A 16,678-nucleotide genomic window follows, 5' to 3' on the forward strand; every position below is an offset into this window, starting at 1 on the left:
CCGACTACTGATGAAAGAAACATGGTCTTTAACTGTATTCCATTTCTGTATTGTTTTCAGATTACTTGTTGAGCAGAATTGAGGGTCTTCCTGGAGTCGTTGATGAACTTAATTCAACGTTTACTTCATATCAGCAAGATCACAAAGGTCGGAGCTCAATATTCATTATTTTTTCTATGACATTGCTTCTTAAAAATGCACACTTGAAGTGCATTATGAAAACTGTGTGTGGATTGGTGTGTAGGAAATTAACAAATCCTTAACTCCATTTCGCTGACTAAAATTGTATTTGAAATCTTTCTTAATATGGATTTGATTTAACAAAAAAAAAAGAATGTATGAAATTGAAAATGTTGAAAATATTGCGCCTTCGTACATAACCTTTAAATACGAGAGGGAGGTTATTAGTAGGCAAGGTTTTGCTAACTACGTTAGAATTTCCACAACCTCCTCGATTGTTTGCGTCAATGCCTATCAGAGCTTGCGTGTGTATTCAAGATTTTTTGATTTATTACTGACGCCACTATAGCCCAAATTCCAAAAGACAGACACCTTAGTTGAATTCCTGCCTGACCGACTTAATATTTAGGCAATTACATGCATCAGCTTTACAAGTTGATTCATAGCTGCAAAGCGCACGTAGCACTCTTCTTTTAGTAGCAAAAAAATCATGATTCAAGTACCACTTGTGATGATGCTTACCTAAATAATATGCCCAGTAACAGTTAAAGCACTTCTTATGGGTACGTATATATTGGAGCCAACCCTTCCCTCCCCATCTCCCCAAGGAAAACAAACAACGGAATAAGTATTACTTTCAGTTTTTCCGTTATTAAATCCAATGAGCATCCCATTACCTTCTTGAGCTACCAACTTACTTTCTCTTGCTGTAGCATTATTTTCTTCTGTCTTTTAGATGCCGTTCCCTGTGCATGCTGTCTTGGTTCCTTCTCACATCAACTCAGTGAATGTATTCTGAACGCCAAGGCCACTTCTCACATGGCTCCAACGCAAGAGGCATCAGGTTAGAGGTTTATCCTTTCACAACACTTTCTGTGAATGCTGCCCTATTTCAAAACTGGAAAACAACTCGGAATGTTGGCGAAAAAAAGCTCTTAAGGAAAGTTCTTATCAGTAGCTTGTAATCCAGTGGTAACACTTTAGAATTTCAAAACATGAACCACCTTATACAGCATAATGAAAAACACCACAAAAATGTGCTGCACAGAAGCTTTCATTTGAATGGTTGCACTTAAGGATTTTATCCACAGATTCAAAAGTTGCAACCACCTTCTACAGCAATATAAACAAAACCAGGTAGTCCTCAGTAGAGTTCATTTCAATGGTCACAAATTAGGATTTTAAACAGTAACACACACAAGTAATCTTCAAATGATCCATGGTGAATGTGAGAGCCAACTTGTGCAGCGTTCTTCCATTCATGGGTGCGGTTGGACGGGGAAGATGAGATAAGAGAAGATTTTATAGCGGCTGTCATGCACTTTTGATCTGCTTTCTTCCTTGAAGTGTGAATGGTTTCCTACTTTTCCATTGAGTGTTCTCTCTATCAGGGCGAGTACGCTTTCAATATTGACGAAACTACATGCTTCCGAAGAGTGAGAGAAGGAAACTTAAGATCGGAGTGTGAATGTGTCGGATAACATAATTTTTGTACACCAAAGGGTCTTGAGAACGGCTGTGAATGCGAACCTGTGAAATGCTTAGCTAACCTATGAAATTCTTTTTGGCTTGTAGATCTTCAGACACTTGGTGAATCGGCTGGTAAAGCATCTTTGGAGCTATTGGAACTCTATAAACAAACAAACCCAGGCGAGTGTGTGGACTATTGAACATTACGCTATAATTTCAGCAAACCTTGTCTGAAGCGGTGCCGAAAAATGGCCACTGTTTGGACAAACAACATTGAAAAAAAAAAAAAAAAACACTGAATAAAGTCATGGCGCATTGTTGCGTTCAATTCAAGCATCGGCTGAACTAAATTTCAGCAAATTTAGTATGTTTCTACTACTTTTCACTCCACTCGCAATTCTGTGAAACGAACCAAGTTTCGTCACTAATGGTTGTTGAAAAGACACGTGTTGTTTGTCAGTTGTTTACTCTTGAATTTGAATTTGAAAACTTTATTTAAGTGTCAAGCCTTGTAGCCGAGGACAACACCCACTCTTTGGTGATTGTGGATGGTTCTGGATGGTTGTGGCTACCTCCATCTATCTTAAAATGTTTTATAGGAGCTGACGGTGATGATGTTTATCACAAGAGGATGTACGTGTATCGTTGGAGTAGTGGCGGCCAAACAAGGATAGAGTCCCTTACCCCGCTACTTGAGTGGGATCCGACCAATAATTACCTGTAGTTAGTAACATTTTAGGCTGCCGTACGACTTGCGAGGGCTGAAGCTCTTTAGTTTGTTGACATACGTTTTCCTTTCAGATCCGAATGCTATTGCGGATAAGGTGAATGCTGTGAAGAAGCACATCACTGATATAACCAAAGTTGCCGAGGTCAGTATATAAAGCAAACGTTATAAAATCAGATTCCTTAGAACAGTTTACTTGGTATCCAGTCATAACTCGTGATGGCGCCCCGCTGGGGCTGACAGGAGGATGAAAGCAGTGGCTCGAAAGTAACTCGCTTCGGGTTTGTTGTGTCGGTACCGGGCTAATTTTCTACACCCACTTGATTTTGTGCGTCTTGCTTAAAGTTAAGCGTTGTTTTACATTATACATTCGTAAAGTAACGTCCACAAGAACATTTTTACCAAGTCCCCACTCACAACACACCATACGTGCCTTATGTTTTACTGTGGGTGAACAGTGGTTAGTAAAGCCTAGTTTCCATATGATCGCGGGATTGCAGAACGAAGATCGCGTACAATTAATTGTGTCATCACACGGAAACAAACACCTGCGATCGTTTACGATCGTTTTCGGTCAGTAGCTATCCCGTAAGAAATACTCGCGTCATGTATATGTTATTTTGTGTTACCGACGAACAATTTTCTACACCGACTTCTGCCCACTTCAGTTTACGTGCTCTGCTTAGAATAAAGCGCTGTTTTTATCCTTGAGATAATTTGTGTCCAGGCAAAGATTTGGTGATTAAGGCCTTAAGAATTGGCGCTGCTCGTATGTTGTCAGTTTATCTTATTTTGTGCCTTGATAGTGACCCTATAAGCCCCCAACGGTGATCAGCATCTGATTTCTCCTTGAGCTATTACAACTTTTTCACGAATTCAGGTCATGAGAATAAAGACAATAATCTCCAAAGATGAATTTTCTTAATTTTCAAACAAATTGAGGTGAATATGCATGTATGCGGACATTAGAGCTTAAAAAGGGGTGGCCATACTGGGATGAACACACACTGAAACTTCACTTCACTTTATTTGCCACTTTTTCTTACTTCCATCAATTGAGTCTACAATTACCTATTTAGTGGCAGGATGATCTCAGCAAGCTTGTCAAAGCTTTTAAGGGGAGATCGCCCTTGGTTCTATTGGTTTTGTGGTAAAAACATATTCAATAAAGGTGGCCATCTTAAGGATAAAGCAGATACATAACAGGCCTAAATACATAATATTTACAAGAGTTGCAACATATATTTTTTGTATCATTAACTTTCTACTCATGTCTAGTAAGGATCTGGTTGATTTAGAATAAACCTTTTTACTTCTCTCCTAAAAGTATGAGCTTTGATTTGCTTTAACGTGCAGTGTTGCCCATATTTAATGTTGCCCCGTTTATCTGGGCCTTTACTGAAGCCCTTGCTGACAGGCTGAGATGATTCTCTTAACAGGCTCTTGCCCCTAAGGAGAAAGACAATATGGATAGCACTGGTGGTGAAGTCGACGACGAGATTAATGCCACTGCTGAGGTGAGATACCTGTTTGTATTGTTTGCTTGGTGTCTGTTGTTTATTTTATTAACCGTCTCACATTTTTGTTTGTGGCTTTCCCTTCAGCTTGTTGCAGATTCAGCAGCCAGAATAGAGGTAAGGATCGCCATTAAATAACCCCTTGGTTTGTAAAGATCGTTGAAGTAACCTGTAATTCCCAAACTGGTTAAGATACCTCGTCGTGTACATGGATGGGTTTTTCGTCCGCATACACATACGTATGCCTTCTGTTTCTTCAGTGTGAATACTGTTAAGGGTATTCCACAGGAAATCTACAGCGTTGGTCTATCATTCATTGATGACACATCAAACTGTGATTAAAGCATGTTGATTGTTGTGGAGGAAGGAAATTCAAAGAGAATTGGGATGAAAACGGATTCAACAACAACCTCAACTCACTAATGACGCGAGTCCAATGATCATACCTGGGCCACATTGGTGCGAGGCGAGTACCCTCACCACTGCAGCGTCTCTGCTACCCTTAAACCTTTCTTCTGTTTGTTTTTGTTGCAGTGGTAGTTGTTGTATCTTTGCTCTTGGGCAGCATTATTTATGCTGATATGTTTTGGTCCGTTGCTTATTAATCTTAGGAAATGTTAAACAAGACAAGGGAAAAATACAGTGGAGTTCAACTTGAAGTGAACGGAAGGTATGAAGGCTGTGTATCGATTTTGGACTGAACCGTGAAGGAAAATAAGTTTTCAAATTATTTATTCACGTCATGGGTATGTTTAAGTTTGGGTGTCAAAACTGCGCTGAATTAAAAACTAACTTTTCACATACACAAAATGATGTTAGAACACAAAGAGGAAAACACCAAGTGATTTTCTCAAAGTACAAGCCATCATCAATATTTACCGATTTTAATTTTTTGAGACAGAAGGGAAGAACTTGAAAACATTGGCCAGGTTTTTTTTTTTTTTTCAAATTGCAGTCCATTTCCATCCTGCCAATGCGTGACTTACAGTTTTAGAAAACTAGGAGAGTCATTTTAAACAAATCTGAACAATCGTTTTTTTTTTTTTTTAATTTCAATGTGTCTGTTAGCTTTGGAAACTATACATAGCCCCTACAATAAACCGTGTATTGTTTATTCGTGAAGTTAAGCCCAGATGCCTTAATCAGAAGTGGTTGTTCCAAATTATTTGGAAGAGTAGACGGGAACCAAGTTGATAACTTCGTTTGGAACTTCGAGTTATTTTAATTTTTTTTTCTAAACAAAGTTGGTTTAATTATATATAGAAGTCATCATTTCAAACTTGCCTGAAATACGGTATTAATATTTTTCACGTTCCTCGTTTATTTACAGAATTCTGGATTCCTGCACTGCATTGATGGAGGTAATATTTGTTCGATCCTACTTTACTATTTTTGAAGGAGCGAACGAAGGAGCGAGTTCACTTTAGCACTTTTACATACACTGCAGAGTTAATTCTCTGATCCGTCATTTGTGTCGTGAGTGCTAGCGGCACGGACAGCCATTCTACTTTTCACATTCACATTGCTGCAATTACCACCTTAATCACTTATGACTTGCTCCCGTCTTGCCTCGTTGCTCAGTCGGTAAAGCAACGGACGATCAAATCCGGAGGGCGTGCGTTCGATTCCCGCCGAGGTCGAAGATTTTTTTCTTTGTCTTGTGCGATCTCCTATTTCCTTCCCAGGGCTAGCGCTCAGCGGGGAATTCATGGGCTCACTTTAGCACTTTAACATACACTGCAGAGTTAATTCTCTGAACCATCATTCCAGCGAGTAAATGCACACCTTAACTCCTAATCTAACATAAACGATGAGAATATTCCTTGACACTGTTTGCACTCATCTTTTCAGGCAATAAAGAGCTTGATTATGAAGTCTAAGGTTTTGCAAAAGGAGATAGTCGACGAAGGCAAGGTATGTCATGTGAATAAACCAAGAAAGGTAGTGTTCTGATGTGGCCATTCGTGTTGGTGATCTCATAGAACATTTTCCCACATTTTTTTTTTTGAATGGGTAAAAGGTATTGTGATGAATTGAGCCGTGATATCCGATTCGACTTGATTGGCCATAAATAGTTCTATCCGAAGTAACTATAAAGTATTGGAGGAATGTGGAAGATTCTACAGCCACTGCAAAATGGCGATAATGCTAGCGACCCTTATATACGTACCTCGCTGGCTATTAGTCTATTGAAAATCTGGTCGGATCACATCGTTGCAAGACGTTTTTGCTTCGATCTCGGAAATGATGCTTTTATTCTAACGAAACAGCGAAAATCAGGAGCAACGAAGGACACGTATCGTTAAGAGAACCTGAGTGGGCAAAGATACACGATCAGTCCGTCTAACCAAAAGGATAGTCTCCAATTAAAGAGGCCAGACATTTCAATGAATACAGTGAATTTTTTATATAAAACATGCCTTTTGATTTTCAGGGCCAAGCTACTGCGAAAGAGTTCTACAAACGCCATCATCGCTGGACAGAGGGCCTCATATCAGCAGCTAAGGCAGTTGGCTGGGGAGCCAAGGTTCTTGTGTGAGTAGAAAGTTCTCTTGGCTTTTTTCTTTTGATTCGTTTGCTTTTACGAACTTTAAAACTTAAAAGTAAGTTTTGAAATGTACTTGAACGCGGTGTCCGTTCGTAAAACGTCGTTCACATGTGCTTCCAAAGGCATTGAAACGACGAGAAGTCATCTTCCATGTGCTCACTCGAATATGTCCAGAAATGCACGCATATGCGATTTTGGCGAATGTAATTTTTATCTTATTAATTTATTTCTTAGGTTTGTTTGCCTGCACGAGCGCTTTTTGTAAACGACTATTCTATGCTCCTTGACTCTTCGTAGAAAAATAAATATGATTGATTGATTGATTGACAAAACGTCGTCAAACTGTATACGTAATTACTAAAATCAGGGAAGTTTTTGCAGCTCAATACGTGCCATAATTGCAGATTTGACGATTTTGGCGTTTTTTTATCCTTTTGTTGGCAAATCCGACGAAAGGTGGTCAAATCTGCCATTTCGCCAAATACTCTGTTTTTCGTAAAACCCTCTAGCCAAATCATCTTCTATAAATCTGTAATTTTCGTTGGGCCTTTCTCGCTAGTTTATTTGCATAAACTAGACATTGAACGATAGAGGGATCAAATGCACACTCCTCTTTCTGTAAACGTGCCGCTTATTAAAGCAACATTTTGTAGTCAGTTTGGCAATTTTCTTCGGGTCCCCTGTAGCCGATGCACTTGCATTAAGTTTAACTCGTCTAATTTCTTCAATTGTCTCTTTTTCGCCATATTCACTATTTTCTACATCATTTTTCTTGTCCCTCTCACGAAATCATTTGCATTTGTTGGTCACAAGTTTTAATATTTGTCAAATCAGCCATTTTCCACAGTTTGTCTTTTTAGTCAAATCCGTCGGTTGTTTTTATCCGCCCTTTGTCGCCAACTTATTTGCGTTTCCTCGTCGAACTTCGTCAAAACCCGTGACAAAATTTATTCAAATCCGCCGTTTTTACGATTTTCAGTTCTTCAAACGGATGCCATTTGTCAATTTCGTTATTCCCAGCATTTCTGGTCACGTCACCTGTTGTTATATAAGACTCCCTTCATCTAACTCAAATAAAAACGCTTCTAAATTTGAAATATCCTTTGAGTACCTTGAGAACCCTTTTGTATGTCGTTTATATTCGTAGAAGAAGTCCCATGAACGTGTGTGTCTGACCAATTTTGTGATAAATCTACTTTTACCCAAGCCAAAATACTTTAATTATTTCTCTCAATCAAATGGTAGGCCCCACTTTTGATATACAATCGTAATACAGGTCACTAGCACGTATCGCCTGAAAGTTAAAAATGATATATTATTTTCAGCGCTGGATTTTAGCATGGTTGGGGAGAATCCCTCCTGATACCTAACGAGAACTCGAAGCAAAATCATTTTACAATTGATAAAGTCAGGAAAGCTGATCTCAGCATTAACGTAACACGGTGTTTATTACAGCGACTCGGCAGATAAGGTTGTCCAAGGAGAAGGCAAGTTTGAAGAGATCGTTGTGGCTTCCAATGAAATAACAGCAAGCACAGTTCAGCTGGTAAGTTAGACCTGTTCAATAACTACTGCCTGCGAAGGTATAAATGTGCAGTATGGCCACAAATGATTGTATCGGATTTGTGCACGTGCTAAAAAAGGAAATGGCAACGCCAGCCCACCCCCTCCCCCGTCACCCCCGCCCTCCCACCCGTACAGTCCAGTCCATGGTTGGCTTGCAGATTTGTTTCCCCCGGTTCTCTCAAAAAGGAACCTCTTTACACGCCAGTGTCAAATTGACATTTAATGTTCAATTTTCTGTCATTACCCCTGGCCCGATTAGTTGAAACATCAAGCTACGATGGAACTCGGGCCAGTTGAAAACAGGGTTAGCGTCATCTTTCAAATATGCCCTTGTTTTCAAGACTTCGAGGTGACTAGTTCATTTAGAAAAAGCAAGTTAACTTACTCAGAAAAATCTTTGGTGACTATTTAGTATTCTATTCACATACATTCATATTCATGCTCAGTTCTAATAAGGTATGGGAAAAAAGATTGATCTGCGGACTAGGCCAAGCTGGGACAGCTTGGCTTAGGAAGAGTTCAAGATACGACTCACGCGATTTTTGGGCGGGACTGGGTGGGCCGTCCACCTCTTCGCGGCTCCGCTGAAAAACTTAGCAAGAATGATTTATTTTCGCGCCAAACCAGAATTTATTATCGGTAACTACGTAATCGCACTTGAGACCGCTAGACTAGCCATGAAAGAACCCATTATTGAATTATTTTAACCTCGCATATCATTATGAGTGTTGTGAATAGTCCCATATTTAATGGCCCATTTTCCAGTTGTGCGCTTCGTGACCTGGCCTTTGACTAGAAGCGAGGCTGGGGTTGACTTTTTTTGACATAAACCTCAGTGCTTTTGATATAAAAATGCAGAACAAGATTTTCTTATGAAAAGCAGTGAGGTTTGTATCACAACAGGGTCAATCCCAGCTCCGCTTCCACTCAAAGGGAAGGTCATTCAGTACACAACTGTAAAATGAGCTAGTGTTGATCGGTTGTCGATCAGTTAAGCCCTGGGGTATATTGCTTGCTGATATCCTTACTTAACAATACTTGATGTCGTTTCTTGTTGTTTAGGTAGCAGCATCAAGAGTAAAGGCTCGACAAACAAGCAAAGGACTATCAGCTTTACAAGGCGCCTCTAGAAATGGTCTGTTCACTGCTGAAAAGCCACAATACGTGTGGTGCCCATAAAATTCTTTTTTTTTTTTGGCCTCGTGTTTACTTGTTATTTTTCAAAGTAAACGAATGTGTGACTTTATTTTTGTTATTAACTTCTATTTCACGGTTTTTTTTTTGGCATCATAAAATGAATTGCTTTTGTGGACAAGTGGTAAATTCCAAGCTCTTCAGGTAAAGAAGATTAACGGCCGCCACTATTACGCGCTTACAAGCAACTCACGTCACAATAAATCGGTTACAAACGTTTAGAAGGTTCTTTCGAGCTACGGGGGAGAAAATTCAGGATAGTCTACTCCGTAAATTTAAGGTGAAGGCGCTGGTTAAAATCACAGAACGCTACAAGGTTTAGCATGTGCATTTCTTTAGTTGTGATTTTAAAGCTTCCAAACCTCGGTTTGTAGTATCAGTCTGACTACCTTCCTACTAATAATCGTTAACTCGGCATAATATATTTGTATTGTCTTGGGTAATGCTTTTGTTTTGTTTTTGTGTTCATTTTGTTTTATTTGTTAATTGTTTTATTTATTTATGTTTCATTTTTTCAGTTGTCGAGTCTGCAGCTGGTGTAGTTGCATCTGCTAAGACGGGAGCCGAGATGATCGAGGACAGCAGTAAGTAGTTATCAATGATATTTTAACCATCTGGTTGGAAATTTGCATCCTTCGCAAGTTTCATTTTGTAAAATGTTCTAAAAGTCAGATCCACAGGAGATAAGTGTTTGAGTGAGTTGAAATCAGTTTGTGAAGAGTGCTCAGGCTTTAACGCGCTTAATTGTTTTTAACTTTCTTCCCGTAGAATCAGTTCCAGATTATTCCAAATTAACTCTTACACAGACAAAGAGATTAGAAATGGAGTCACAGGTGGGTAAATCATTTTTATCTGGAGATCATTCGGGATATCTTTGGAATTAAATCTTTAGAGATCTTCGAATGATCACTGGAATATTCGGGTAACATTTGGAAATCTTCGAGGACAGGCGTCACTTAATGTCGAGGGATTTTCACGAATGATGTGCGACCTTTTGTTTCTAGCATTAAAGTGTCTATGAAGCGAAAATTGTCTTTAGGTAGTTATGAAATTTACTCTTTCAAACACGGGATTTCAAAGTTTGAGATTGCTGGGGTAAAAATTGACGATTTTCTGAGCGCTCAAAGGTGAGCTATTTTGCCTTCAAAATTGGTATTCGAATCGCGCGGCCAAAATGCCAGGGGACAATAACCGCTGACGTCACATCGGTGCCAAGAATTGCAATTCACCATGGCGGAATAGAAGAAAGGTAAGCGACAGCGAGGGCGATATTGCGTTGCTGGCGTCCGTTACAAAGACAGTTGCCAGAATCGATCGTTCACAGAATCGCTAGACATGCTTTTCTCTTTCTACAATCCTTTTCGGCGGCAAGAACGGAATGAAAGTAAACAAACTTTTGGCACCAACATGACGTCACAACTTGGAATTCAGCATAAAACTCGACCCATTCCTCTGACCATTTTTGAAAGCAAAATAGCCCAACTTTGAGCGTTTGAAAAATCTACAAGTTTTACCCCAGTACTCTAAAACTTCGGAATCGTATATGCTAAAGTGCAAATTTTATAACTACACAAAAACAATTTCCGCTTCATAGGCACTTTAAAAGAATCAACAAAGTCGAGTAACTTTGATAAGTACAGTATTCCAGAATTACTTCCTTTTAAAACGAAAATCAATCGTGTTTTTCTCGCACGAGTTTTTCCGCGCTAGGAGCCATTAGCAGGTACTTGTTTCGAATTCTGATTGGTTCATTGCGCCCTGTATCTTTTCTGATTGGCCAGATAGATTTCTTTAATTTTGGTTTTACGGCACTCAGTTGAAACCGCTCCATAAGGGTTTTTTTTATTCCCTTTTCCACTGTCATTATAATCTGTTACATTCCTGTTTGTAGGTTCGAGTCCTTGAGCTCGAGAGTCAGCTTACCAAAGAGCGTCAAAAACTTGGAGACCTGAGGCGAGCGCACTATCAACTGGCCGGAGTAGAGGAGGGACTGGAACAAACGTAGCCAGGTGCTTCATGTAATACGGTGTAAACATTACCTACGTTATGTGCCGTGCATTTTATCTTATTTTATATTAACTGTCTTTTTGACTTCACGCTTTAGGAACAAATAAAATGCACCTTCGTGTAAATACGCCGAGGTAATCGCTATCATCGTTAGAACCAAGCGGGGAGAAACATTGAAGAAAAAGACCGCCAGTCTGGCTGCGTCCGTCTACTGGAAAAACTACTCATTATGTGATTAAGAAACTGCCGTGACGCTAATCCTTCCAGTGCTCGTTTGTTTCATCCCTCTCTTCCTTATGATTGCGTTACGCTTGAGCGTCACGCGCATCTTGAGGAACGATTGAAAATGTTCTTGGGATCCACGGGGGAGAAAATTCAAGACATCTTACTCCGTAAAATGCAGGGATTGTATAATTACCATTAACAAGAGTTAGGTTATGCTGTGCTGTATCTATGGAGATGTAGGAAAACTTGATTAGTTATCGAAAAGGAGCTGATACTAAGTCATCGTATTTGCAACCAATTGTATAATTACCATTAACAAGAGTTAGGTTATGCTGTGCGGTATCTATGGAGATGTAGGAAAACTTGATTGGTTATCGAAAAGGAGCTGATACTAAGTCATCGTATTTGCAGCCTTGACAGTCGGGTATATTCTACAAAAAAATTACATGTACTTTATCCGAGGATAATATGTATCCACGTTTTGAACGGTGGGTCTTTTATACTCAGAACTGTTTTGTATGTACGTTAAGAATCTGGTCGTATGCTGACTCAGATTTCCCGACATGAGTTTCATTCGCTAAGTGTTAACTGCATTCATCAATAGATACAGCAAGCGTTACTGTCAGAAGCTATGAATTGAAGTAAAGATAAATAAGGAAGTATGTTTAGCACTGATGGTAACATATTTTTGAACTGAAATAACTTATAAAAGTGGAAATAATTTTAGGAATTTTAATCGTGATATTACAATTGACACAAATAAATCGCATCAGGTATTAGTCTCATCCAATATGGAATATATGCTTTTCTTAGCTAGTGACAAGAAAAAATGAAATAAATAAAGTTTTGCTACTAGCCCTGGCCTGGTACAAGCACATTCATTCTTAGACTTGAATTAAAAGAAAAGAAAAAAACATCTGCAAACTGTATCTATGGTTGCTTGATAATAATAAAACAAATGATAAATGCGATATTAGCAGACGCTGGCACATGGTTGAAAGGCATTTACCTTGAGGAGGCTCGCAACAGTTTTTTTGGCCTTGGAGTGGGTCTTTGCAGCAAACGTTATATGTGAGCCATAAGAAACAAACAAAAAAGAAGGGAAATGTTCAACTGGCTCAGGGCAAAAGATCTTCCCATTTATTTGCTGCAAGAGGTGCATTTTTTTGAAAATACAACATCTTTTTGGGCGGTTGAATGTGTCCGTTTAGCTGTTGGTCCAGCGCCAAAGGTAAACCTTAAGGGAAAGTATCACGCGAATTTGATGTCATTTCCAAACCCCAAAATGTTTGTCTGTCAACAGAAACAGACAAATAAATGTCCATTTAACTGGAATGCCAACTTCGAAAGCTTTCTCTCAAAGTTTATGAAATCTAATAAATCAAATAGAATAGTGTACGAAAAGTTTGTTTCTTGAAAGCAACAATTTCCTATCTGAAGTCAGCAAAAATTGGTCTGCAGTCTGTGAACTAGAAAGTCACGAAACGCGCGACTGGCAGTCAGTTTACCGACTCTCCTTCAGATGCACCAAAGAAGGCTGGCAACGAACGATTTCCTGAAGAAAATAGGCGTCAAAGAAAAGAACGTGCATTTTTTGTAATATTGAGATGGAGAGTGTAATCCATCTTTTTTGTTCTTGTGAGTCGCCACAGTTCGTGTATACTCTTAAAGGCCATTCCCCTAAAATAAAAGCCAACATAAGATTTTTGTTCATATTTCGTCGAGTTACCAATCTAAATATTTTTGCTCCAATATTGAAATAAAAAGAGGGGGTCATCATACTTGTTCTTTGAAAAACAAAGAATTGAAATATGGTAATTTATGCATTTTGAACAGGTGACTCGACCCAGTTATTTTTTGGCGGTACCATCCTACTTTGAAGCTCTCTGGTATCCCCACCTTTACTTTTATCGTAAGTCTTAACACATAGAATGGATAACATATAGACCAATCTACAATATAGCAAAAAAAATCTAGCGATCAGAGTAAATGTCACGTGGTTATAGTGCCACGCCCCTTTGAGGTCTGAGTCGAAATTCTGCTGTTGCCGGCTTTTTTTCGTGAAAATCTCTCGGCTACACATAGTGGGCATTAGTGCCTTGCGCTGAACAGGGTTTCAACAAAATCGCAAAGACCCAATTCGAGGAATTTAGCGCTTTCCAAATTTAGGTCAATTTACGTAAAAGTGATAAGCAAACTTTAAACGATTATATCTAATAAACTATGAGATTTATTCCTTTATTTTGGGGATCTTTATAACAAATGGGTCCTTACAAGTCAGCAAAAAGCTTTAGGGCCTTGTAAATGCGCGCGATTTCGAGCAATGCAAACATATAGAAATTATAATTTTAGCTATTTTTTGACGTTTGTCAGCGTTTCAGAGTCCTCACAAAAAAGCATTTTCTTAAAAATTCGTAGTTTTTTTTCTTCCAAATTTTTTCAGGGCCACAACTGATTAACTAACTACCCGAAAAACTGTGACATTATCTTCTATAAACCCAAACTTGAGTAAACATTGAAGATTTTTAGCGTTTTGGCTGAGTTTGTGCTTTGGGAGTTTTCTATTTTTTCTATTTCATTTAGCATATGTACTGTAAATAATTAAGTTGGTATTATAAAATGAAATGAAATGATTTAATAAAACAACAACGAGAAAAAACATGCAGAACACAAGAAGCTGTTGAGGTGTTTTACTGGCGTACAGAAATAGAAGGCCAGTATGGAAAATTTTACAATGCAAAAATATAAATATGTATTGGTAAGCTTTCTTTCGTCCCTTCAGCTGAATAATGAAATCCGTCGCGCTGGTAGTAAGAGTCCGACATCACGGTTTGAACAGTTCCTACTTTATAAACTTAATTGAAGGCACTTTTGCTTTGTGTTGTCAAAATTGAAACACTTTGATCCATCCAAGCGTATGCTGTAACGTAAGAGGTCCATCTTAGCGGTCCGTATAGGAACATTCGGACCGCTCAGGGAACCAATCAGAAAGCTCCTTTTCAACGCAGACCAGTTCAACTATATAATAAAATCTAATTCGTTAGCTCTGAAGGTACGCCAAAATGTTCATTGGTTAGATTTAGGCACAAAATGTGATATATTAAACATAGGATTTTCCTTAAATTTTCACGGTAGTTGGCAAACGAAATTGTGGTCAGAAATCTGAAAAGGGAAAATGGGATCACCGTGTTGATTTTGCAGATATTACACAAAGCAGTGGTCAATCGACCTTCAAAACTGGTTTATCCGCCATACATTGCTTTGTATTTTACTGGTTTTTAGAATAATTGTTGCTTAGTTATCTCTAAAAAATGCGTGCTTACCCCAAATCTTCTTTTTGGATTTCAATAGCCGCTACCAAGATCTGCTTTTCCCGCATAGTGATAAACCGGAAAAAATAGTAATAGATTCTCACCGGGAGTCCCCATTCCCTAACGCCCCAGATGGACATATGGGAAGAGACGAGCCCGGAGGCGGAAAGGAGCGAGAGCTCAGACACGAAAGTGAGCCATCGCTGCGGGAGGCGGATGGGGCAACAACCTGAGATCTTGTGTCCGTTTTAACGAAGAGAGGAATAAACAGAGTATAAACTTGTAAATATTATGTACAACCGGTTCCCCTGAGGATCCACAGATGCACGGGAATTGGAATACACAGGTCTCATAGGAATAGGGGGCGTTTGTGCTTGGCGGCCCCCTGTGAGAATACTTCGCTATTGGTAGGCACCGTCCTTAATTTCCGCGCAAAATGCAAATTAAGCACCACGCAAATTTCAGTATTGTGAGAAAATTCCTTGCATTTAAGGGTAGGGATGAATATAACTAGAATTTACACGAATTTCCCTCCGCTTTATGGAAATTTTCGCTAAACCGTCTGCTTGTTGTAAAATTAAGGGAGATGTGTTTTGCAGCTGATTGTGAAAATCTTAAAATAAAGTATCATGAACTTTATTTGACTCGTTTCTGAAATTGTAATTTTCTTTCATGAATTCAGTCGAAATTTGGTTAAGTACACCTAATTGGTTGGTGGGCACACCAGCGAAAAAGTTTTTTTTTTTTTTTTTCGCATTTTGCATTCGCATCCGGATCTCATATGCCACTTTGTGCGGTTGTTAGCAAAGGACGCAGGTGAACACAGGAGACAAAGAGAAAATAGAACTGAGGAGATGATTAAGACAATTGAGCAATGACTTCCGTAAAGGAAGTTTATAATCTTTTATTCATTACAAAAAAAAAAAAAAAAAAACACGCACACTTTCGAAAATAAAGAGATAAGGCAGTTTTTTCTTTCTCCAACAACACTGTCCTGTAAATGTTTATAAAAGAAATTAAACATATAGCGCCAAGTGCGAAGTTGAAACCCTAACGGATTGCTACTTAGTCACCGTGCACACTAAAAAACAATGATAAAATAAATATTCTGTTGGAAGGGTCGATACCTTTTGTCTCCCAGCAGCACCCAAACTGATTAATATTATACCACCAGTAAGTGGAGGCTGGCAGTCTGCTTCACACGATACTGGCAATAAAAGATGCTACGTTGTGTCTTAATGGATATCACGTGGGTTTAGTGAAACATGAGACAAAAAATAAAACTGAAGTATGATTAGACGTGAGCAGTATGACCTACCTATAATTCTACAACAATTGACTGGTAGCGGAGGAAAGGGCTTCATGGTCGTCGGTTGAAATCAGTCCTTACATTTTTCAACCGACGTTTTATGATCTTTGCAGTGATACATAATTTTCAAAAGATCATTTGTGTCAAAAGCTGAAATCTTAGACGTCGTTTTCTATTCTTATCTTTGAGTGCCGTGTGATTTTCAAACACTGAAAGCTTCACAGCGCAGGTTAATCAATTAATTGAAGCCTGACAGTTTGGTTTAATCGTTGTTAGTTTTCTCATAAATTAAGCTTGTATTTTCAAAGTTTCTCAAAATTGGAAAACTTTGAAAATACAGGGAAAAATTTTTTTCCCAAGTTTTCTCGATCTCATGTGATTACATCTACAAACTGGAAAAATATTTGTAATTTTAAAACGACTAACTCAATAACCCTTGACTGATGGCTACATACTCGCTGTGCGTCCTAAAAACCAGAATAAATAAATCAATAGATAAATATTCCGTCCCCATAATGGGTACCTTTTGACTCCCAACAGGACCTACATTAAAATTCAAGAAAAAGACATTTTATCTTCCCTTAATAATACTGTGAATGTGTACTGAGAAGTAAATCGTGCATG

The 16,678-nt window shown here is 38.7% G+C and overlaps 1 protein-coding gene across 1 annotated transcript in view; it reads left to right on the plus strand.

Annotated features, from left to right (window-relative positions):
* LOC146456036 (huntingtin-interacting protein 1-like) overlaps window positions 1-12,352 on the plus strand; it is a 37,196-nt gene extending 24,844 nt beyond the window's left edge. The window contains 16 exon segments of the mRNA XM_085093573.1: window positions 61-147; window positions 917-1,024; window positions 1,756-1,830; window positions 2,452-2,522; window positions 3,817-3,894; window positions 3,982-4,011; window positions 4,506-4,564; window positions 5,225-5,255; window positions 5,746-5,808; window positions 6,329-6,429; window positions 7,898-7,988; window positions 9,071-9,143; window positions 9,721-9,786; window positions 9,971-10,035; window positions 11,094-11,211; window positions 11,307-12,352. Of these exon segments, the coding sequence (XP_084949699.1) occupies window positions 61-147; window positions 917-1,024; window positions 1,756-1,830; window positions 2,452-2,522; window positions 3,817-3,894; window positions 3,982-4,011; window positions 4,506-4,564; window positions 5,225-5,255; window positions 5,746-5,808; window positions 6,329-6,429; window positions 7,898-7,988; window positions 9,071-9,143; window positions 9,721-9,786; window positions 9,971-10,035; window positions 11,094-11,207 (1,112 nt within the window). The 3' untranslated portion in view covers window positions 11,208-11,211; window positions 11,307-12,352.
* The last annotated feature ends 4,326 nt before the right edge of the window (window positions 12,353-16,678 follow it).

Source organism: Pavona decussata, unplaced genomic scaffold, assembly GCF_977016875.1.
Source record: "Pavona decussata unplaced genomic scaffold, jaPavDecu1.1 SCAFFOLD_262, whole genome shotgun sequence".
Lineage (NCBI taxonomy): Eukaryota > Metazoa > Cnidaria > Anthozoa > Scleractinia > Agariciidae > Pavona > Pavona decussata.